We start from the raw sequence: 23,812 nt of genomic DNA, 5'->3' as shown, positions 1-23,812 counted from the left end.
GGCTCAGCGTGGGACTCTGCCAATAAACTGAATGGTGGAGATAATTGTTAATCCTGTGGCGGTTGCTCACATTGGAACAGCACCTTCTGTCACATGTGAATAGTTTTCTTTCCATAATGCTGTATGTCCACTTTGGAAAGTCCTAACTATAGTCCAGCAGGCGGTGTTGGTATAGACACCATGTAAACAATCTTATCTGTGGAAGGAAATGATGAAGCCCTCAGGAGGAAGGTGTTTGTCCTCCACTGACTAAATGGAACTGTATTGTTTAAGTCATTTGTAGGCGTCTATGGGACTTTTAAGATGCTAGGAGATAACTTGGTGCTTTGTTTTCACATTCGTGTTTCCCTCCTGTTTGTCCCTTGTGGATGTTAACAAAGGTCATGGACTACTAGGTTCCCATTAAAGATGATTTGCAGCTGAAAGGCCTTATTGATTAGGAAGAAGATGTTTGGTTGCGATTTATCAGCAGGTATTTGGTTGTTTTTTTTTACCCTAAACACATAATGTAAACAAACATTTTTGGAAAATTTAAAATTTGGGTATTAAAGAATGTGATTAAGATATATACTACACAGGGCATTTTAGATTTGACATATAAACTTGACCATGGACAATTATGTCATGACATCACTGTCTAAAGTACCTCAAACACATCTTTGACATGTTTGCACTGCAACATCTTGTTACTTATCAACATATATGCTGATGCAAACATCTGATCAGCTAATATCAGGTAACTTTCGGGCTGTAAAACAACCTTTCCTCCTTAAGTGGGCCTATAGTTAGTAACTCTAGTTATTATGTATATTCACCAAATAGGAATCAGAATAGGTCAATGTCAATATGAAATGTGATCATCATTAAAACGTCAGTTGCCTAAAAAAGTGCAGTGCCAGAGGTGTCACAGGAAATAGATACAGACAATGTAGTTTTGTCCTCAGCCAACTGCAGGCAGGGCCACAAAGTGTTTGTTGTGCTCTGCCTCTGTGGCAGAGGGATTTACAGGGGGGATTTATTTATTGATGACTAATAAAGCCTGACAAAGATCAAAACGATGATTTATCAGATGAAATGGTAAAACTACAGTAACCCTCATTATCTGGAGAAGATCTCCAAAATGTCAACTTCTGAGAAACTAACAAACAGCCTTGTTTTCAGCTTGACCACCACGTGTTTTTTTTTAAAAGTTTAACTAATTGAGCTAAAAGATGACCTTCCCCTTGTGACAGCAGTTAGATTGGGTTGCAGAGAAACATTTCTAACTAACATTTAAACTTGAACTTTGTGTTTTGAGCAGTTGTAACTAAATGTAGAGAGCATGTCTACACACTGAAGGTATCCATCAGCTCTCTGAGTGTAAATATGAATAAAATAAATTGAATATGTGTGTGTGTGTGTGTGTTATGACAGCGGAGGCCACCATGTATGGTCGTGGACCTGTTCAATGATTTCCGTGATGGCTCCAGACTGTTGGACCTGCTGGAGGTGATGAGCGGCCAGCGCCTCGTGAGTCCCCTCTCAGTTCAGCACAACACACTTTCCAACCTACAGCCGACAGTTTTAATGAACCGACTGACTCTCTGCTTTTGTTTTGCAGAGTCGGGAGAGAGGCAGGGGAATGTTTCAGCACAGGAGCAACATTGAGAAAGCCCTTTCCTTTCTGAAGAAGAAGTCGGTAAATGACACACTAAAGGGGCCCTCTAAATATCAGCAAAATGCAATCACCAACCATATAGTGAGAACTTTTACTGATATTGACAAGCCAGAGGGATGACGCGTTTGCCACGGATGTTGCCAGTTAATATTACAAAATGCGATAACTGCTGCACTGTCTGTCTGTTTTTGGCTGGTGTTATTTACAGGAAATGTTGAGATTATTCAGTTTTTTCCTTTCATAATGTATCAATTTTGACTTTGTGCAAGTTTGAAAAATGTCCTGTTTGCTCCACAGATCAAACTCGTCAACATAAACATTCCTGACATTATTGATGGCAAACCGTCCATCATCCTGGGCCTCATATGGACAATCATTCTACAGTATCATGTGAGTTGAATTTGTTTGCTTTGAACTTTCTGTTATCTGAAAAGCCCACTGGGTTCTGTTGATAATTTAAGTTTCTTATTCTCTGCATTAGAAATGTTTTCCCTTCCCTTATCTTGCTTGTTGTTTTGTCCAGTGGTGGAGTTGTTTCTGTTGTTTTTACACCTTTTAAACTGTGTATTTGTGGTTTTGGTAGATCGAGGAGTTGGCCAGCGCCCTCTCCTTCAGCTCCCGTCAGTCCTCCATGGACTCTTTGGCCAGTCTGGACTCGCGCTCCACCCTGTCGAGCCGCTCGGCCAGCAGCAGTCCCGTTCCTCCCAGAGGCTCACCACTACACAATCGTTTTAGGGTTTCTGCCAAGAAGGCCCTGCTGCTGTGGGTCCGGGAACAGTGCCACAAGTAAGCGCCCGGTCAAGTGAATGGTGTTAATGAACAGAGATACAGCTACATGCGTTGTCTAGAGTTTATAAAGGGTTACACTGATATATCTGCTTGTCAAAGCCTCTAATTGATTGATTGAACTCTTCTGTTGTGGGCCAGAAGTGATATATCTTCACACAGGGGACCTCTTGGTCATGTACAGGTCTGGGCTAAAGACCCAAACCTGATCTGGGCTTTACTGTCTGAGCTGTAAGCTTTGCCTGCCAAAATCTGTTAAAATACATTCCTATGTATATTGGATTTGATTGTAGTATATATCTTTAAATGTTTGAAATATTATCAAATTCCTTGCTGCCATTTCTTTATGGGGTTTTTCTGTGAAGTTTCAAAAATAGCCTTTTCAATGGAGCTCTGTAAGAATCATATGGAAATGTTGATACAGTAAACGTATTTGCCAGTGTGTATTTTTTATATTGAACATATATCAAAAAATATTAATATGCTCATTTAAAAAGCTCCTTTGAGTGCCAAGACAAGGCAAAGAATGGCAGTAGCAGAAGTATAAGCACTGAAAACTATTTTTTACTTATTAGACTTATTATTCTCTCTTATTATTCATTTAGTCTTATTATTTAAATGAATCTATTTTGTTGGTCCAAATAGTTTTCTCTCCCTGAAGTCCTGAACTTACTTTTTAGATTCATTTTTTACTTTAAATACTGTGGGTTTTTTTTTTAAATATATATATTGTTGGATTCATTTTGATTTCTGTTCACTGTCTTTTTGATCTCTGGTTGTATTCATGTTTTTTATCTATATATTGAATTTGTAGCAATAGTATCAAAACAGACACTGTGCCAGACAGCAGTGCGATGAATTATCTGTATTATAATAGTCATAAAATGATTTGTGTCCCTCAGAGCTGGATGTTCATTAAATGTGAAAGACTTCAAAGCCAGCTGGAGGAGTGGCGTGGTCTTCCTGGCGATCCTGTATGCTCTGCGGCCTGACCTGGTGGATCTGTCCAAAGCCAGAACCAGAAGCAACAAGCAGAACCTGGAGGAGGCCTTTCGCATCGCTGAGAAAGAGCTGAGGATCCCCAGACTGCTGGAGCCTGACGGTGAGGAATTCAGCTTTACACTATGTTATGATCAATAACCAATTTTACATTTAGTGTGGGGGCTGATGGGTAGTATTTGGTATTTGCACATACTGCCACTGGTTTTTCTGCCGGCCCATATCAGCATGAAACTACAGGCCAGTGTCTTCAGAATGATTTAGGTAAATATGATAAGCAGAGACTGAAACCTAAATGCTTCTAAAGATGTTTAGAAGAAGTAAAGATGTCTTTGGAGGTTGAATACGTTTTTTATATATATATATATATATATGCACAGTTTATCAAACTTACTGACATTTGTAAAACACAGTCTCTTGTCCATTTCTTTGAAATATGTCAAGTGTGTCTGCCCTCTGAGTTTCACAACACAGACTCAGATTGGCCACGTGTTTCACCTTTTATTATGATTTATTAGCAGGGCTTCCCCAATCGGTTTACTACAGTTGCACAACCACTTCTACTCATTTCCACAATCAAACACTCTTTTCCAAATATGATTCATCTGATTTTCCTCCGTGGCATTCTTGTTTAGCAATAATTCATGTGGTACCATGTGAATCTTTGTGAATGTGGGCAGAGTGTAGTTTACCCAGCGAGCCAGAGGGCGAGCGAGATGACGTTGTGACAGTCTGCTGACTCACTTGCTGCTTGTTTACCTCAGTCTCATATAAAACCTTCATTTGTTTCACTCTGCTCTGCATGTTAGGTTAACAGACTTTTATCAGCCGTATGTTTTAAAGACAGAAAAGTTACACCTCCATTCCTCCAGTATTAAACTGCACCTGCTTCATGTGTAAGTCTAAACCTTTGGCAGTGGTGTTGTAGTGTGAGACTGATCATGGAGGATTGTGATTTGGATCCAGATGTGGACGTTCGAGACCCTGATGAGAAGTCCATCATGACCTACGTGGCTCAGTTCCTGCAGTATTCCAGAGACCTGCCAGTGCCAGAGGAGGAAATGCAGGTTTGTATCACTCTGTTGTTTAAGTAACATAGGGCACCATTTTACTCTACAGAGACATTTGCAGAAATGTTTTAACGCCAGTGAAGCTCCTAGTTCTGACAACCAGCTCAGGTAGAGTTTAGGAGGATGTTTAGGAGGATGTTTTCAGCTGTTTATTAAGTGCAGTCCAATGTCAAAGGTTAGGATGCACCTGAGCTCAGTCCAATCCGGTCCTGCTCAGTAAGTGTTGATTTGGTGATTTGCAGGTCAAAAGAAGTCTGGCATTGGTTGAGTGTTTTAGATGTCTGGGTTACATATAAAAGTTGTTTCAACAGCATTGAAATTACTTTATTTCAGTGTGAAGCAACCTGCTTCATAAATAAAGATATCTAGGTTGCAGCTAAATGCAACCTAGATACCAGATTTGATTTGTAGATCTGTAGCTGTGTGTTGTTTTGTTCTGCAGATCACCAAATCAATACTTAGTGGCTTCTTTTTCTTTTAACTGTTGTTTCAAGATTGATATATGCGCCATATGTACGTAATCACGTTCGTGTTGAGAAGGAATCCTTCATTCATCTAAGAGTTGTTCTAAAGATATAAACCAGAGGCAGGGTATTTACCAGCAGAACAATAAATGTATTGTCCTTAACTGACTGCTCAGCTGTGATGCTTCTCTGTTAACTCACGTGCTGCGAACAGTCTGTAAACACTGAAGTCTGCTTTGTAATGTAGTCTAAAGAATGATAACTGTTTCTTAGCCCAGGTGCACTCTTTCATTTCTATTCTTTCATTTCTATTTTTGCAAACCGACCACAGAATATATACAGACGCAGGAATATTTACACTTTTTGGAGGTTAAAGTGAAATGAATTACAGCTTGCAGAGCACATTTGGTAGAATTGCAGAGAGTTTGTATATTTAGTATATTTAATGTTAAGAAGTACTGAATGTCTCTGTTGTTGGACTGTTGAAGCATTGCCCTGCAATTATCTTAGCCACAGCAAATGATCTTTTCACTAAAATATTTTCCTTTTTTTTGCTTGGGATTTTCTTCCTCTTGTTTCCTCTCCCCTCTCTTTCCTTCCCTTTTTCCTCCCAGACACAATACCTGACTCTTCCTAAAAGTCCTTCTCCTGTCAACCTGCCTGTTCACTACACTCCTGCTATTTCTGCTTCACCTCTGCGACAGGTAGCCCTGACAGTCACCACCCACCTCTCTTTCATTTCTCACGTTTCATCCACCTACTCAGCTTCCAAGATTCAGTGATTCCTAGTGAACGTCTGCATAAATCTCTCCCTTTTTAAAGATATGATTAACAGTAAACGTTTTGGGTGGTCATGGGAAAATCAGATAATACAATTTTCAGTAAATCTCTAAACCTCTCTATCTGTACATTAACAGTAAATAATAAATAAAGAAATTAATGAATAAACAAATAAAACATACAATCAGACTTTATACTAGAGTTGTTCATAAACAAAAACTAAAATGGCTGTCTTACACTCACTGAGAACAATGTCCCATTGTTTCTAAATTGTTATTATAATCTTGGAAAACAAAACCATACGATTGTTAAACATGTTTGTCTGAATCTGCTGTATCTCCGTCAGGGCCACACCCCCCCCCGTCACTGCTTAATGGTTTGCTGTTGTTGATGTTTTTCTCTGTTCATGCAGCGTGTTTGGAAACCCTCTGGCTTGCTGGTTTGATACTGTCGGCCTCATTACTCCCGTGTCACGGTGTAAATCAACTTCACCAAACTTCTGTAGCACCTGCAAATAACTTTAGCTGATAATACTGACGACGATGTCTCGTAAGGACATGCAAGGAAAGCTGTTTATTGAGACGGCACTGCAGCTACTCAAATTAAAAAGTCTGTTGCTAATAGCCAAGATTACCTTCAAACCATATGGTGGTTAAAAGCACGCCTGATCATGTAGAATCAAACTAGTTTGCCCTGTTCTCTGGGAAGAAATCCAAAGTCAAAGTCAAAGCAAGGGTGTGTTTCTCTGCCTCTCATGACGTGAATAAAGCACTCGCTCCGCAGTGCAGCTATTCCTTCCACTGAGATCCTGCTGGTATCGCCTGCAGCTGAACTCGTGACAGATCAGTCGCAGTGGACGAAACACCTGTCAGCTCGAGTTTCTGGCAAGATATCAGCATGTTTGGATGAGGCTGCTGTTGACATTTGACTTTTTAATCTACTTTTTATAGAATTTTAGAATAATCCTGCAATGATTGTGCAAGATACATAGCAGGGTGGAGGGAATCAGAGTCTGGAAAACATTTTGTTTTGTTAACACTTCAGAAACACATTATCTGAAAGTCGTGGCTCTTCCTCTGAATACTCTGAAAATTAAAACAGATAAACCTTAATGCTACTACACTCTTTATTATTATTTTTATACAGTATATACATACCATATACATTACATTAAATATATTTAACAATAGAGGAGAATTGGAGGTTGATAACAGTGGCTTTTGTAAATTTGTCATGTTCTCATGAGTAAAAAAACGACTTTGCAGCCAAAACAAACCTCTGTATGGGCTTGGTACCCTGCTGTGCACAGGCTTGCTTCAAGTACAACACATTTTGGCACACCAGCTGCCATTCTGTATTGTGTAAAGTATCTCATGACTGGTGTTGGTGCCTTGTGGAAAAGCAGTTTGCTTAGCTCTTTTGGTTTATTCCCTTTGTAAACACCATTAATAATAAGCAGTCAATTGTTTACATAATTTTAGCACTAAATAAAGTATTTTAGCACTAGACAGAGTAGAGCAGCTCTTTCTCAGTAGACATTGTTTTGTCCTGTCTTGTCCACTTATTCTGACTCCCGTTGGATGCAGTTCCTTCCACTGGTGTGGATGTGAATAAACAAACAAAGCTGCAGTTATTTTACACAGATTTATATGTGGAGCCATGTTTGTTAGTTGTCACAGATGAATTTATTTTATCATTATTTTATCTTTATTTGACAGTTGAGTTTAGTCAATGGTCTTCTGTCAATAACTGTTCTTTGTGTTCCCCGTTGCCAGGCAACACCTGATCGAAAGGCTCAGGAAGTGACATGCTGGCTGTCTCAGGCGTACGACGAGCTGCTGGAGGGATGGGACTCCACAGAGGGAGAGAGCTACTCAGAGAGATACCATGTACATTTCCTTCTTGTTCCTATCAAGATACATTACATGTCACTGCATAATTGTCTTATTAACTGTGGTACGTTCATATTGTATTATTACAACAGGCCAACAATAGAAATCGCAGAGACAACTGGCAAACTCTGTCTCAAATCTGAACAATATCCTGCTCAATGTCCGGCAAAGAAAAGTGGATATTTGAAATTTGGCACGTTGAATCCGTCATCATTTATAGACTCCTGTTGGAGTTGATCTCACAAGAGTGGCACTAAAGACGACATTTTCCGTCCCTCAGGTATTTCATACCTTTCTGGTGTCCTTTAATGAGCAGCGGCGTCCCATCATGCCTTTGTTGACAGCGATGAGACGAACCCCGAAACTGAGCGAGGAGCAGCGGGCTCTCAGAGAGGCGTGGGACACCCTCACTGAAAAGGTCAGCTCCACTTGAATCTCTTGTCACGTGCAAACCTTAAAAACTGTAAAGCTTGTACACTCTTTGGTATCGGTACATTTCAACCGTTTTAATTTGGTTTAGTTTGGTTAGTTTTCAAGTGATCTTATTTATATATGCAACACTACACAGTTGACTTCTTGTAACAATAATATGAAAACTTAATTTGAGCCAGCAACCTTAAAAATACTTGTGGCTTAATCCTTATTAAAGTAAGCACTGTATGTGTCCAACCATAGACAACACTACAGGCATTATATTCTTCTATACACACTATACTTGTTTCTATGCATTTTAATTTGAAAGACATTAGGATTTCTTGTAATGAAATGTGCCTTCTTTCTCTCTGGTTTTTCATTTAGCTACGAGAATACAAAATCGAGTTAGACATGAGTCTCCCAGCCCCCTTGGACACAGTGGCTCGCTGGCTGCTGAAGACGGAGGGGGTTCTGGCCGAGGAGGAGGGCGACCCACAGGACCACGACCGAGCTGCTGACGAAGCCCGGGAGAAACAGGAGCTGCTCAAAGTGAATATTTACTGCATCCAACCCTTAAACTATATGGCTTTAGGAAGTGACATAAACAATAATACTGACACACCTCAGACAAGGTTTTCCACCTTTCAGTTATAAATAACCTCTGCAGAAAATCCCCTTTATTATTCATTTGTTAATTCACTCTTCAGGAACGGTGCAATGCATTTGTTTTTGGGATAATGTGGATTCCCGTACCTCCTTTGTAAGGCATTAAAATATAGACCTTTATGAGCAGAAAAGATGATTCTGTAGGATATTTGAATGTAAATACTGTATGCATGTGAATGTGCTCACTGCTGAATGTTGCTGCAGGTCTGCCTGGAGGAGATGCCGCAGCATATGAAGACCTTCCAGTCCTTCCAGAACTTGGATGAGTATGGAAACATGATGGTTCCTACTGACAAGATGGATGAACTAAAGAGGAGGTGAGGCTACTTTCCCAGGTGGACTCTGTGTTCATGTATGTGTGTGCATGTGTGAAATTGTATGTACCGCACATACAGTGCTTGAATTAAGCTAAATGTACTAGTAGTACATGAGCCAAGACATGACCTGGATCTGGACCTAGATATAATCAAGGTTAAGCATTTTTCTTAGAATTCATAGATCATTTGTAGTTTCTCATTTTGATCACAAGCTGATTTGTGGACATCCTCACCAGGTTCACCAGTGTGAGAGTGTCCGCTAAATACCATGGGATCAAGCTGGAGTACCGGGAGCACCGCCACACAGTTTTGGATCTGTTGGGGCAGATCAGGACCAAGCTCCGGGTCTGGAAGAGACCTTACATCTCCCCAGAGGCTGTCAGGGTGTTGCTGCAAGAATGGCATGTAAGTAGTGTTTATTCAGATTTGGCATCTTCAGAAAAGAATTTCACTTATTGGGAGTGGTTTGAAGGAAGTGGCACAAGGTTGCTTTACACAGTATTTGTGTTAGATTTTGGGTGATAATGCTATTGCTAAGTTCATGCTAAACATGATACAGCTTGTGCGTTCTGCAAGATGCATAACATGTGGTCTCTGAAAAGATGAAAAACCCTTTGGTAACATGGCCTTTCCTCCCGTGCAGCTCTCTGGACAAACCAACTATGTTTTTTGCCCCACTAGTAATAAAGGTCTAAGAATAATTAATGAATCTCTAAGTAATCTCAGAAAGTGTTGTTTCTACTGTGTAATGGACAAAGCTGTTATGGCTGTAGACTTAATACATGTTTCTACACACAGGAGCTGGTGAACACACAGGAGCTTCCCTCCTTGTTGGAGGCAGCTCTTCATAAACTGAAGCAGGTTTCTGAGAAATATTCAAGCAAATCTGCCCTCGGTAAGTGTTCTGGGACTGCGTGACAGGTATTCCTTCACCTATATCTGATTGATCATTTTCACATCTGTTTTGCGGTTTTCGCGATTGAAACTTTGCCTCTGTGATCAGGCCAGGTCATGGATTCATTGTTTGCTGTTTCTCTTTGCTCCTCAGCTGCAGATTACAACCAAGTCAGTCAGCAGGTGAAGCAGCTGGAGGAGGACACCGCTGTGGTTTTGGAGGAGGTGACCACAGCCAAGAGCACCATGGGACGGGTCCTGTCTGCCTGGGACTCCTACAGCGACTGCCTCAGCTCCCTGCAGGCTTGGCTGGAGCAGGGCTCTGTAACACACAGCCATGGCCAAAGACCAGTGGTATTATTAACACATAATTATTAGAAATGATATGTTGTGTAGTTAGTTAGGAGAACCGTGCCTCATGAACTAGCTCGTTCCTCTTGCCTTCTCACTGGGCTTCAGTCTTTCATCACTTAGACAAACTTAATTATGGTTCCTTTGCTCCACCCACTCACACTCAACGCAGCATGTTAAATACCTCCTTTCTCCAGTGTAGTTCTGCATTTGGAGGAATATTTGTGCAAACCTCCACTAAAAAGTCTGCTAAAATATATCACAAAGAATAATAGAACAGCCTGCACAATATTGAAGTGTGTAGAAAAAGATGTCTTTATATGAACGCTTCAGTTTCCCTCCTCTCTGTTGCTATATTCATTTTCGTTAAGGTGCCGGCTGAGTCTGTCGCTGAGTGGGGCTCCCGACAGGCTCACCTGAACGAGGTGGGTAACTTCCTGATTGAGTCAACAGACCCTCAGACCAGCAGGAGCCTGGCAGAGGAGCTGCGCAGACTCAACATGCACTGGGCCGAGTTCATCAAGAGAAACACATTTGTAAGTTACCCAACAAAGAAAACCTGGTTGGTGAGAAACAGTAAATCTGATGCTGTTTGGTCAGTGCCATTTGTTTTGCTCACATCTTAGGTGCTCAGCTGCCTTTTCTGTTATGTTACCGCAGTTCAAGCTCGAAGCAGTGAAGAATTAGCATTTTTGCCTGATAAATGACTGAAACATGCAGTTGCTTTTGTCAATTAATTTCCTTTCAGTGGATTAATCATTATAAACTTTCTGCTGTTGTCCTAAATTGATGGCCTAGTTTCTTCCGTGTTTAGTTGCTGTCAAGTGACAGCAGGGATTTTAGTGACTTAATGTTTCAGCCCTTTGGAATTTAAGCTATGATCGTCCCATTGTTATAATTCTTCCCACGCTGTGATATTAAGGAGTGGCTTTAAGTTTGAAAGATGGGCTCCACCTTTACTTGTTGTGTGGATGCTATTATAAATGCAAGGCTTTTGTAGTGTTGATCACAGTGTACAGTGGGTTATCGTACTGCTTCATTGATTTTCAAGTTGCATATTGGACTGGTGTTATGAATACATCAGTGAACTCTCTGAAATGATTCCATCAGACTATTGTATCATGTCCACTGTTCTGTTGTGTGTCTGATTATTGTATTTTTCTTGTAATCTCCCTGTTATTTAACATCCTTCCTTTTAGGACAGCATGGCTGAGCCCAGTGCTGACGTCCAGGCCAGACCCCAGGACATTCAAGCTCTGATCAGAGAAGCCACTCTCATTCTCAAAGAGCCTCTGGAGGCCATGGGAGGTCCCTTGCGTACCTACAGAAAAAGAATACAGGTAGGACTAATGGATGGATAAATGACACCTTGACAGAGTGGAGAAGAGTCATAGCTGTTTGTAACTATTTACTGTCTTAACATCTTACTGTCACTCAGCTCTAAGCAGATAAATAAGAGTATTTGTAAAAAGCAATATACAGTCTGCACACCACACAGCTACGTACCTCTAAAATGTATTATACGACTTAAAATATTGATTAAAAATGATTTTATTAGAAGATTAAGTCAGTATTAACCTCCTGCCAAACTAGTCCAGCAGAACCGTTTTCAATAATCAGCCTTAAGATCAAGCCGAAGAAGTTGATTTGATTAGAAATCAACATAATCAATGAGTGTAATGATTACATGTTAAACAGCAGTCTGTTTAGATTTACAAATAACAGATCTCAGGATGCAGCCATTAGCCTATTAGAACAAAGTGTTTATTTTCTTTACTTTCTTGTCTTTTTTTCCTTCAGTTCATAATGAGGAAAATAAAAGAAGTGGATCTGGAGGCTCTGGCTCCCTCCCCAGAATGTCCAGAGGATCAGTTACAGAAACTGAAGCTTGCTATGCCTGAAGTATGAATGATTTCTTTCTTTTTATACATCCTTCATACAGCTGTGTTCATAATCATTCTAGACTTTATGTTTTGTCCCTCTATTCATCACATTTTTGTGAACTTGTGATTTGCACTATATAAATAAAATTGACTTATCATGTAACTAAATAGCCTCTGGCAGCTAGAATTTGTGAATGTACAGTGTGTACGGTAAGTTAATCCGTTCATTACTAACTGTAATGTTACCAGGTGATGCAGACCTTGCTTGAGGCAGAACAGGTATGTGCAGAGTTGCAGCACAGTGTGTCTGGTCTGGACAGTCGCCTGGCTGAACTCTTGCACTGGGAGACTGAGGCCAGTGAGCTTTACCAGTTGCTGAGGGCCACAGAGCGACAACAACAGCGGGGGCAGGACCCACGAGCCAGGGTAAGATGATCCACAGAAAGGTTGTTCTACTGTGACTGTCTATCCAAATTTTGGTTACTCTAAAAGTAACCAACTAAAAGTTAAAGCTCTGCGAGCTTATTGTCCTTTCATAAAGAAACCCTTTCTTAATTGAGGAAATGCTAATAGTCGTTCGACATTTATTCCCCCAGGTTCTGATTTCCCGTGGTTTACAGCTGGAGGGTCAGGTGGTCACAGAGGAGCAGGACCTGCAGGTGATGGTGATGACGAATCAGAAGGACTCTCCCATCCAGTATCTCCACGCCTCCGCCATGCAAGACCGAGTGCGAGCTGCTGTTGCACAGTCACAGGCCAGTTGACTTTTTGTAAATTGACTGTGCAAGCCATGGAGTTTAACATGTTCTGTACTTGAGACAGTAGGAAACAAGAACGACACAGCAGAGAATATTGATGTAATTACAATGTCAGCTTTTCTAATGTGTGTGATTTCAATTCCAGGAAGCTGTAGGTATGCTGAGCAGCCTGGGAGCCCGAAGAGACAGAAGCAGAAGCCCTCCAGAAGGATCTCCTCCATCAAAAGTCTTTATCCGGGCTACAGAAAAGCCTCAACATCTGAGACAGTCAGACACCCAGCAGCCAACTCCGCAGCCCGAGACTAAGTTAGTTTCTCATCAGTGTCATGAAACCTTTGTGCCAAAGATAGTGGTACAGGAATACAGAGAAGAAAAGATGACTTCTCCTCCAATGCCATATACCTATGCACAAGCTGTGATGCAGACCAGGACAAAGTCCCCACCAGAAGGTCAGGCTCAAGCCTGGCCAGAGACCGCTGCACAAAAACAACAGCAGACTCAGGAACAAGAATTGGTACCGCAGCAACAGCAAGAACAACTTAAGAGACAGACAGAAGAGGAGATACTACAGCAGGAACTCAAGCAACAGCAACCACAAGAAGTGCAACAGCAGGAGTTGATGCCAACACAGCCACAACAACGGCAGCAGAAGCAGGAACAACAACAGGTGGAGCAGCAGCAGGTCGAAATGCATCAATATCAAGTTCAGCAGCACGTGATAACTCATACACAGGTTGAAACACAGGCCAAACAGACACCAGAGCCCCACGAGCAGACTGCACCTCAACCACCACCACCAAAGAAACCGCCTCTGAGCTCCCAGGAGCTTCAAAGCAGAAAGGCACAGGCCATGAAGAGCCGGCCCTGGCTTCAGAAGCCAGTCTCAGGGGAACATAAAACTCCAGCTCCAGATCCAGGACAGGATTCCACTCAGGAACCAATTCAGACTAGACAGATACATTCACAGTCTGAAAGAGAAACAGTTGGATCAGTTCAGGTTGTTCCACAGCATTCAGCCACTGCAGCAAAACAGCAAAAAGAGCAACAAAAACAAACACAGCCACCTCAGACTCTAGTGCAGGAGCAGAAACAACCACAACAACAAAAAGAAAAGCAACAGCAGCTGAAAAAAACACAAAAGCAACAGGAACAGTTGCTGCAGCAACAACAAAAACAACCACAGCCTACTGTAAGACAGGCACAACCAGATTCAGACACCAAGGCTAAAGCCCAGACTGTGGATCAGCCTCACCCACAAATGAAGACCCAAAAGCAGTCACATCCCCAGACTATGGATCAGTCTAAATCTCAGGCAGGGGTCCAAGTGCAAGCGCAGTCTACAAGTGTGCCCCCCACTACCACAGGCAATCAGCCATCACTGAAGGCCACGTCCCAAAGCAGAGTGAGCCAAGGTCAGTCACAGACACAAGTTCAGCCCCATGGTCCTATGAAGACACAGACATTGACCCAGCCACAAACAGAACTACAGCTCCAGGGTCAGACTCAGCCCCAAATGGCTGTCCCAGCTAGACCTCAGCCTGTGCAGCCACAGGGTCTAACCCATGGCCCAGGTGTAGCTCAAGTGCAGTCATGGGCTCAAGTCAGACCTTCTTCCCCTATGCAGGCTCCACTGCAGGGCCAAATTCAGCCCCCTGTGCCATCCCACATTCAGCTTCGTAGTCATCCACAGTCATGGGCCCCTGTCAGGCCCCCTTCCCCTAAGCCACCAACACAGACCCAGATTCAAATCCATCCTCAGTCAATGGCCCAGTCTCAAATCCATGCTCAGTCAATGATCCAGGCTCAAATCCATCCCCAGTCAATGATCCAGGCTCAAACCCATCCTCAGTCTATGGCCCACCCTCAAACCCATGGCCTGTCCATGGTCCAGGCTCAAACCCATCCTCAGCCAATGGCTCGGCCAAGTCACACCCAGTCTTTGACTCAACAAACCCAAGCTCAACTTATAGTCCAGCCTGAAAGTTATTCTCAAGCTATGACTCAGTATCCCACACCCGCTCAGCCAGCGGTCCAGCACCCAGGCCATATTTCTCAGGGCCAAAACCAGGCTTGGACTCAAGTTAGAGCCTCTCCCCCAATGTCTATCCAGCATCCACAGGCCACAGCACAACTTCCACGTTACCCCCAAGGTTACTCCCAGGGGCAGTCTCCTTCTCAGCAGTGGACACCCAATCAAGAGCCAAAAAACCAAGCCATTGCCCAGCAAAGGCATCCAATTCCCCAACCATACCCTCAGCAAATAGGTCCAGTTCCACAACCTCAGGCTTATCCAACAGTTCAGGCTCTACCACAGTGGCCCCAAGCTGGGCCTCAGTTAGGGCCTCAAATAGACTCCCCTGGGTATTCTCACATGGGGCCATCATATACTCAGCCTCAGATGCCGCCACAAACACAAGGCCAACCCTGGGCTCAAACACAACCCCAAATGAGTTCCATGCAACAACAACCTCAGATGAGAGCTTATGATATGTTTCATATCCAGACACAACAAGGCCAAGTTCAGCAACAGACTTGGATTCAGGCACCGCCTCAACTTCAGCCCCAACCTTATCCCCAGCCTCAATCTCAGCAATATTCACAGGTTCAGTATCAGCATCAAAGTCAGCGTCACCCTCAGCCTCAGATGCAAGCTCAAATACTTCCCCAATCGCAGCCACCACACCAAGCCCATCCTCAGCTTCCTTCACAGCCCCAAACACAGACACAGTCATTGGTACAAGTAAAGCCCCAGGCCCAGCAGCTTCAGCTCAATCTTCAGTTGCAGCAGCCATCTCCACAACCCAAACATCAGCCCCAGCTCCAACCACAATCGAAGATTCAGTCACCAACTCAACCGAAAGGTGAATCACCTCCACAGCCCAAACATCTGGCCCGAGTAGCACTACAACCAGAGATTCAACCACCAACTCATATCAAGGCACAAGCACTGCCAAAACCCATACCTGAGCCCCAATCACCACCTCAACCCATGGCTCAGTCACCAATCAAGGCAGAATCACCACCCCAACCGAAATCACAGGCCCAAACAGCACCACTACCTGAAGCTCAATCACCAGCTCAAGCCCATGGTCATTCACCGACTCAACCCAAGGCCCCATCAGTGCCACAACCCAAACCTCAGACACAATTGCCACCACAGCCCCAACTTCAGGCTCAGTCACCACCACTACCCAAGGCCCAAACTACACCACAATCCAAGGCTCATTCACCCCCACAGGCCAGACCTCAGACCCAACCACTTCCACAGTCAAAACTTCAAACTCAGTCTCTTTCGCAAGCCAAACCTCAACAGCCCCAAACTATAGTCCTCTCCCAGGTCAATGTGCTGCCTACGTCCCTGGCTGAGTCACCAGACCTGTGCATCAAACCTCCAGCCCTGTCCCAGGTGCCTCCCCAGGCCTACACAGAGGCATACGCCAAAGCCCAGGCTTTGGCCAGAAATGGCTTTGAGGAGGCCAAGTACTGCCTGCAGGAGCACATCCTGGAAACCATTAACGTTTTTAAGGACAAACGTATATCGGCAGAACAGGCGTCAGTGAAAGAGGTAAATGTAAAGACTGATAATCACTTCTGTGTTGTAATGTCATACTCTCTGAGTAACCTTAACTAGTTAGTTTTAATCTGTAAAATGTTCATGCAATTAGAGGTCTGTTCTGACACTCTGCCCATTGATTTAGTAAGTTAAAATGGTATACGAAACACTCACTGGTTGGTTGGTCTTTCTTATGGCACACAGGAGGTGAATAATTAAAATGGATAAAAACTGGGTGCTTTAATAACCTTTTAAATGGGGGGCTGTTTCAGATTAAATATGCCGAAATGAACACAACACTTCTCTTTTTTCCTTTAACAGTTTTTACCTGAAATAAACAGATTTTCAATTATATATATGCCTTTCCCTTCAGGAGACTCTGAGGACACTGGACCCAGAGTTGCTGGAGGAGTTCTTGAGAGCAGCCAAGGGCATGGAGGCCTTTTGTACCCCCTCACAGCTCAGAGACATGGAGTTCTACACCCAGTCTGTCAGGACACAGTGGGAGGTAGGACACAAACTCACTTACCGTGGGAGTTTGTTAATGTGTGGGATTTGTTAGTTTTAATGAGCTTTATCGTGTTCTGTGTGTCAGATAATTGCTTGTGCATGTCAACCAACCAAATTACTAAAACTGTTGCAACATTTTCTACCCTTTTTTTTTTTTAAAAGATATGAATGTCAGCAAATTACTTTGCATGCATATAAATCATTCATATAATAAACCTTTTAATGAATTCTATGTTCTAACATGTCATGTGTTTTTTTTTAATTGATTTTACTTTATCTCCCAGGCCGTGAGAGCTGAGATCTCAGGCTTTTTGCAGCAATTACGTTTTGAAGTAACAAGGAAAGACTTTAACATAGCTGCCCTGCAGTGTGAGAAGCACTTAAGCTCCCGATTAGAAAACCAAGCGCAGGTAGCTAAAGCTAGAGCTGAACTCTTGGCAGGTGTGCTTTGCTGGATGGGTATGCAGCCAGTTTCTCTGCTCCGCTTATCTAACCTGTCTTCCTCCTTCTTCTCTGTATGCCTCAAAGGAGACTCTATCAATGGGACTTGGTAATTGCAATGCTTCATTCTGGTTTCTCTTTAAGAGAGTGCTGTTTTTTGTTGGGGTGTGTTTACAGTAGCACATAATGCTATTTAGTATCTTGATCTTATTGTAACTTGCTGGGCCAGAAAAGAGAAACACAGCAAACAAACAAGTAAAAGATTTAATTAACTAATTTAGATTCTCAGCAGTTATACTGCACATAGTAACAGTATAGAAGGAATCACATTTTCAGTTCAAGATGAAAACAGCAGTTTTTGTGCCTCTCTCTTGTGTATCTGTGGGCTGCTGTCATCTGTGGGTTGGCTTGTGTGTTGCAATATGTGGAGGACAAGCAATATAAACATTACATTGCAAGTATGTGCAGATTTATCTAAAAAACAAAACAACAAAAACACTGAACTAAGGCCTGTTTTGCTTTAGTTCCATGTTTCTGTTAAGTAAGTTTGAATTGGTAGTATTAATTATCTGGCTTCAAACGTAGTTATTAACATGCCTGTTTACTTAGTGTTTTCGCTCTGTCAACATTCACCAGGCTTGTATCTCAGCGGACGGCAGCTTTGCCCAGGCAGGGCAGCACCTCGAGGCCTTGAAAGAGCTGTGTGACACCCTGAGCCCCGAGGATGCTCACCGCCTAGCCCAGACTCAGCTGAGGGAGTGTGAGAATAGGCTGGCTGCCATCCAGCGCCAGTTCAGCGGAGACCAAGATGCACCACTCCCTGATTCTAGGTGAGATATGTGTGAAATACAGTCTTTACAAAGCAAACGGCGGGCAGTCACTCTCTCTGACAAGTAGTTCATTCTTTTACTGAGTCTTATCCTACCTGCCTGTGTCTCTGAATTACAGTATCTCTCTCCATTGAAATGTATTTTCTTGTCTTAATATAAAGTCTGAATATGAAGTTAAACTTTTAAACTATTAAACGTGATGTTTGGAGATAAAGGTGGATAATTTCTCTCTACATTGACATCTGTTCATATGAAGACATTTATTAATGTTGTCATTATAGATGATTTGTGGAAAATATTTTCCTCATTTCTGTTTCGCAGGATTCCTGTTGCCTTCAGTGAGAATCTGACCACACAAAACGAACCAATACCAAGTGACAAACTTCCGGTTTCAGATGAGGTATAACTCACTCTCACTCACTCACTCAACATGTGCTCTTAGAGCTCATTTAAAACCTTTTTTCCACTGAGCGTTTGCAGACCATGCTAGCACTACCTGTAAGCATATACTGTCTTCTACAGATGGCCACTGAGCAGCTCCAGAGGTTTGAAATAACAAATAACATGCTTTTACTCTTTTTCAGGTGACTCAAGTGACAATGAAGACAGTCAGTGTGGAGAGGAAAGAGGTTGAAAAGCAGGCGTCTGAAGAGGAAGAAGTCTCCAAAAAGGAGGCTTTAGAAAGGTAGACTGAATTTAGCCTAGCCTTCAGTCTAGGCTTTGATAAGATAAGATAACATACAGTGTATTGATCAAAACCCAGCGTTGAACTTGTGGTCTTTGTTTGTTTGACTTATAAAATCTCCAGATATGAGAATTGTAAGAGGACTCTGCAAGCCCAACTGGCTAAAAATGAGCAAAGCATCAAGGATGTCCCCTCTGACTCCGTCTCTCTTAAAGGCCTCCATACACGGCTCCAGGAAATACAGGTGCAATATAAGTTCATCAGTGTGAAAGTGTATCAGAAATATTTAAATATTAACTAATTATTTGAAGATTGTTTCAATGTCTGGAGTTCTTTTTTCTACTATATTTGCTACATGGGTCGATCTCCATGACATGCCAGTAATCTTGAGTTGAACTTGTCTTTCCCAGTACCTGAGACAGGAGACAGGGTCTCTGTGGTCTGAGTATGCAAACCAGTGCTCCCAGTGTTCCCAGTTGAACGGAAAGGAGAAGGCGGAGCTACAGGAGCAGTGGCGCAGCCAACAGTCCAACCTTCAGAGGAGAGGCAGCTCGCTGGGCGCCGCGCTCAGACAGATGGACTCCACAGAGAACCACATGGTGGACTTCACCGACCGTCTGGACCGCTACCTGAGACAGCCCAAAGACATCACTGCATTCACACTGGCCAACACCAACATCCTGAAAGACATTAAGGTCTTCTGTCAGCCATGAATATCTTTCTTTTATGTTGAATTTTGTCTGTCACACAAAAGTTTGAAATTCAGGCAAATAAAGACAGGAAAGAACTTTGCTTTCAGTCTGAAAGCAACTTAACATTAACTTTACACCTCACACTACTCTTTGTCTCCTTTTGCAATAGGAACTGGATGACAACATCCAGAGCGAGCTGGACCAGGTGTCCCGTCTGGACCCCGAATCCAGCGATCTGGACCCCAGAGACTGCTTCCCTCTGTCCCGTGAGGTCGAGACTCACAGAGCCAGCCTGGATCAGCTTCGACAGCAAGTGCGGAAGAGTGAAGCGGCCGCCCGCGCACTCGACCGCTTCCTCATGTCATTGCGTACTGTGGATGAAGACATCTCTGGAGTCCAAGGCGCCCCCTGCAATGACGCTCAGGTACTGCAGGACTGCCGCTCCAAGCTGGCTCTGATCAGGCAGAGCATTGATAGTCTGAAAGAAAAGGCGCCTCAGCTCGATCTGCTCCTGCAGGGGGCCAGGCTGACAGTCACCAGGGATGGTGTCCCGGCCTCCTGCCTGGACATGGTGACAGCCCTGCTGAGAAGGCTGGAGGAGGCTGACAGTGGTCTGGCCAACCAGCAGAAGGGTGTCCAGAAGGAGACACAGAGCAAATCCCTGGGCCTGAGGAAGAGGACACTGCTCGGGGAGCTGAGGAAGCTGCAGGAAACAATCGAAGTGCAAGGCCTGAAGGAACCCACCATGCCTGCTGTACAACAAAGGTGCGTGTTGTGTGTCTTTATGCTGATGTAGTGTTAGTGTGTGTGCTCTTTTTCCTTTGCTGTTTGTGTTTTTGATGACATCCTTTTCATTCAAGTGTATAGTGTGAAAGGTTGCCGTTGTACGGCGTGTACACACGAGATATACTATATAATATACTATATACACCAGATACTTGCAGAATTAAAGCCAGATTTCATAAAAATAATGTCTTAATAATGACCTTGTATTTTCCAGGCTTCGTGCCGTGTCAGATTTGGAGGGTCAGCTGCAGGCCCAACACGCAGAGCTCCAGAACCTCCGTGAACTTCAAGAGAAACAGGGAGGAGGAGAAGATCTCTTCCAGGAGCTGGAGACTCAGTGGAAAGAGACTCAGAAAGCTTTTTCTGACAGGTAGATTATGCAGGAGACGCATGTTCAGCTCAAGTAACTAATTTGGTAAACAAATAAATTAGGCTGTTAACAAGTGACTGCTGGCCACCTCAGTAATATACGTTTGCTGAAACTGAGCTACATTTAAAACAAAACTATAAATGTAAACCTGAACAGAACATATCACAGTGATCGACTAGTCACTGTAGCTTCTGCTGAATAAGGATGTCTTTGATCATAATGGTGATACTAGCTGGTAGGTTATGCGTTTGATGCTAAGGTGAATGTTGCCAGCTGCTCATAGCTACTGTTGGCCAAAAGCAGTGTATGTATGGGAAACAGAAGGCGAGACATCACTTAAAATCCCTTCTTTTATTTTCTCCCTCTGGCAGGAAGAAGCAGTGCAGCGTCCTGCTGGAGCTTCTGAAGAAGTTCCAGAGCTGCCGCAGTCACCTGAGCAACACCATGCAGAGAGCAGAGCAGACCATCGGTGATCGGGCTTCCTACATGGGCAAGGACAACCTGCAGAGAAGCAGGACCAAGGTTAGTCCACAAAATGACATTTCCATTCCATTTCAGATTATTCTGTCTGACTCCAAAAGTGACTTCCGTTCAGACCAACCCTGTATATTTGTAGAATTTCTTTGCTTTCATGTGCTGTTGATAGGATTCACATGTAGGAGTGTATGGACACACGACATGATTAAAACAGCTTACGATAATGAATAAAAAAAGCAACAAAAAGATCAGTCACTGTGTGTTCAGGTGTACTGTGTATTGACATGTGTGTGTCTGTTCAGATCCATGATATTAAGGAGGAGCTGAGTGGTCTTGGGGAGAGTATGGAAGAGATGAGGGGAGTTTGTAGACAGCTGCAATCCCAACTGAAGAAATTCCCAGACTGCAGTGAGACTCCCTTTGAAGCAGTGGCTGACACACTCATGGACAGCTGGCTGGATGTAAGAATCTATGCATGCATTCCCCAGAAATGAGACAGGAACATATAGGTAGTGTACTTATCATATTTATAAAGGAATAGATGTTTAGATATATACGAAGGAGATGGATCAAAGAAGGATTTTTAATTTCTGATTCTGCGACAATGAAAGTATACCCACTTCACCCACTGAGATGACAGCATCTCCTGCCTCCAGACCAGCTCTGTATGTGGGAAATATTAGCATTAAAACTCAAAGCCTAAAACTGAGACTAAATTCTAGTTTGGAACACTTCCGTTTTCACCTTAACTTGACTGAATATTTTCGGTGCCCTTGTAGGTGACAGAGAAGACAGACGCCTACATGGATAACCTTCTGGTGGGGCTGGAGCTGTGGGAGAAGCAGCTGATGCTGGGGGGAGAGGTGGACAGCTGGGCAGGGGCCAAACTGTCCCTGTTTGCAGAGAGCCATCCCTTCCACAACGAGCAACAAGTACTTGACATGAGGGTAAGATTCCCACAGAAGTACAATTGTTATTGCTTCACATGTAGCCCGAACCTCCCAAAAAGTGTGTTCCTCATTGATTTGGATGGAAATTCTTTTAAAGAACACCACCAGTCATTGTGACACTTTTAGATCGTGTTGGTCAATTTCTCCCATATACGTCATCTACATGTAGAAGTTGTACTTAACATTTCATCGCTTTGTAGGATGAGATCCATGCCAATGAGGAGAACATCGAGCATTTCCACAAGAAGAGTGTAGAAATCCAGAAGATGCTGCAGAGTCGAGAGGCACCGTTAGAGCTGCAGGTGGGTTGAAACATTGATCTGATCATTGACATCCACATTGAATGCTTATAGTGTTCTAGATTCAGTGTGTGTTTCAGTTACAATGTCTGCATCCTTTTTTACAATGTTTCTATAAGGTGATGGAAACCCAGCTGAGGAAGAGAATGCAGCAGGTGAAGGAGCTGTTTACTGACTGCACCGACGTCTTTGAGGAACTGATAGCTGTGAAGACACACTTAGCTGAGAAGATAGAGGAGTGCCATTCAGCTGTAGAGACCATCCAGGCTTCTCTCAGTGAGGTTGATGCTTTACAACCAACGGTCGAAGCCAAGATACAGGTATACAGCTGTCATATGTTTGAACTCACTTTGGTTTAATGCTTTGTTATATATATATATATATATATATATATACACACACACACATATTAGTGAGTTTGACCCTATAACTATAATAACTGGCCCTTTCACTGTTCTGTCTCTTGTCCTCACCAGGACCTGTGTGACGAGCTGGAGGCTCAGGAGGAGCAGGCTGAGGCTGTGATGAAGGAGGTGGGTTTGGTTTCCAATGTGGCCAGTCCTCAGGTGCTGGAGGCGCTGTCTGTAGACTGCATCAGGCTGAGGGAGGCCATCTCCCGCACCAAGGACATGATCCACCTGAAGAGAGAGGAGAGGGACAAAGGCCTGCTCAAGGTTATCAAAGGTTAGTGTTGAGGTTGTTGTATCTTATTTGCATGATCATTTCATAATCAGTTCTCTTTTGGAAGAAAGACCAAAGTACAGCAGAAGAAATGCGTTCAGAGAGACAATGCAATGTCATACCTGTCACATATAAGCACAAACATACAAACAGCATTAGATACAATTACAGACATCTCTAAAAGGGGGAAGAATAAAAGTCGAGTGACTGTAGGGGGCAGAAAGATTCCAAAATAAATATACAGAAACACAGCCCTGATATACACACTTCGATGCAGAGCAACATTAACACTATTTGGAATGGTGTTTCCATGGTACTTTGCCACAGATGCACTGTGGGATGGGACCTCATTTGTACCTACCACACTTTTTTGATATTCTATTTATGAATCATGTTTTGAAATCGTACCTGATGGTAATATATTTGTCTGCAGATGAAAGGCAGTCGTTTGAGGGATGGTTCCAGGACTTGCAGGTGTCCGTCAATGAGTGCTTTGAGAACCCTGAGAGCAGAACAGATGTGGAAACATCTCTGCAAAGACTCACCGTAAGTGGATGAATAAGTTGATGGTTAGATACATACTGTAGATGGTCGGATGATGGATGGT

The 23,812-nt window shown here is 43.1% G+C and overlaps 1 protein-coding gene across 1 annotated transcript in view; it reads left to right on the top strand.

Moving 5' to 3' along the window:
- Positions 1 to 23,812, top strand: part of syne2b (spectrin repeat containing, nuclear envelope 2b) — a 114,127-nt gene that overhangs the window by 7,090 nt on the left and 83,225 nt on the right. Inside the window, exons 3-40 of the mRNA XM_070920766.1 lie at positions 1,414 to 1,509; positions 1,601 to 1,678; positions 1,955 to 2,047; positions 2,241 to 2,443; positions 3,346 to 3,545; positions 4,409 to 4,509; positions 5,591 to 5,680; positions 7,532 to 7,645; positions 7,929 to 8,066; positions 8,447 to 8,611; positions 8,933 to 9,045; positions 9,282 to 9,450; positions 9,844 to 9,940; positions 10,094 to 10,293; positions 10,662 to 10,826; positions 11,490 to 11,630; positions 12,091 to 12,192; positions 12,423 to 12,599; positions 12,770 to 12,928; positions 13,077 to 13,807; positions 15,435 to 15,665; positions 15,930 to 16,108; positions 16,231 to 16,496; positions 16,858 to 16,992; positions 18,045 to 18,265; positions 18,587 to 18,665; positions 18,850 to 18,923; positions 19,071 to 19,194; positions 19,361 to 19,645; positions 19,812 to 20,407; positions 20,643 to 20,798; positions 21,170 to 21,320; positions 21,578 to 21,736; positions 22,055 to 22,222; positions 22,426 to 22,527; positions 22,644 to 22,844; positions 23,001 to 23,208; positions 23,639 to 23,751. Coding sequence (XP_070776867.1) covers positions 1,414 to 1,509; positions 1,601 to 1,678; positions 1,955 to 2,047; positions 2,241 to 2,443; positions 3,346 to 3,545; positions 4,409 to 4,509; positions 5,591 to 5,680; positions 7,532 to 7,645; positions 7,929 to 8,066; positions 8,447 to 8,611; positions 8,933 to 9,045; positions 9,282 to 9,450; positions 9,844 to 9,940; positions 10,094 to 10,293; positions 10,662 to 10,826; positions 11,490 to 11,630; positions 12,091 to 12,192; positions 12,423 to 12,599; positions 12,770 to 12,928; positions 13,077 to 13,807; positions 15,435 to 15,665; positions 15,930 to 16,108; positions 16,231 to 16,496; positions 16,858 to 16,992; positions 18,045 to 18,265; positions 18,587 to 18,665; positions 18,850 to 18,923; positions 19,071 to 19,194; positions 19,361 to 19,645; positions 19,812 to 20,407; positions 20,643 to 20,798; positions 21,170 to 21,320; positions 21,578 to 21,736; positions 22,055 to 22,222; positions 22,426 to 22,527; positions 22,644 to 22,844; positions 23,001 to 23,208; positions 23,639 to 23,751 — 6,780 coding nt within the window. The remainder of the gene's footprint in view (positions 1 to 1,413; positions 1,510 to 1,600; positions 1,679 to 1,954; positions 2,048 to 2,240; positions 2,444 to 3,345; positions 3,546 to 4,408; positions 4,510 to 5,590; positions 5,681 to 7,531; positions 7,646 to 7,928; positions 8,067 to 8,446; positions 8,612 to 8,932; positions 9,046 to 9,281; positions 9,451 to 9,843; positions 9,941 to 10,093; positions 10,294 to 10,661; positions 10,827 to 11,489; positions 11,631 to 12,090; positions 12,193 to 12,422; positions 12,600 to 12,769; positions 12,929 to 13,076; positions 13,808 to 15,434; positions 15,666 to 15,929; positions 16,109 to 16,230; positions 16,497 to 16,857; positions 16,993 to 18,044; positions 18,266 to 18,586; positions 18,666 to 18,849; positions 18,924 to 19,070; positions 19,195 to 19,360; positions 19,646 to 19,811; positions 20,408 to 20,642; positions 20,799 to 21,169; positions 21,321 to 21,577; positions 21,737 to 22,054; positions 22,223 to 22,425; positions 22,528 to 22,643; positions 22,845 to 23,000; positions 23,209 to 23,638; positions 23,752 to 23,812) is intronic.

This window comes from Enoplosus armatus, chromosome 15, assembly GCF_043641665.1.
Source record: "Enoplosus armatus isolate fEnoArm2 chromosome 15, fEnoArm2.hap1, whole genome shotgun sequence".
NCBI lineage: Eukaryota > Metazoa > Chordata > Actinopteri > Centrarchiformes > Enoplosidae > Enoplosus > Enoplosus armatus.
The sequence above is the reverse complement of the archived record's forward strand: the minus strand, read 5'-3'. Positions and strand labels throughout refer to the sequence as shown.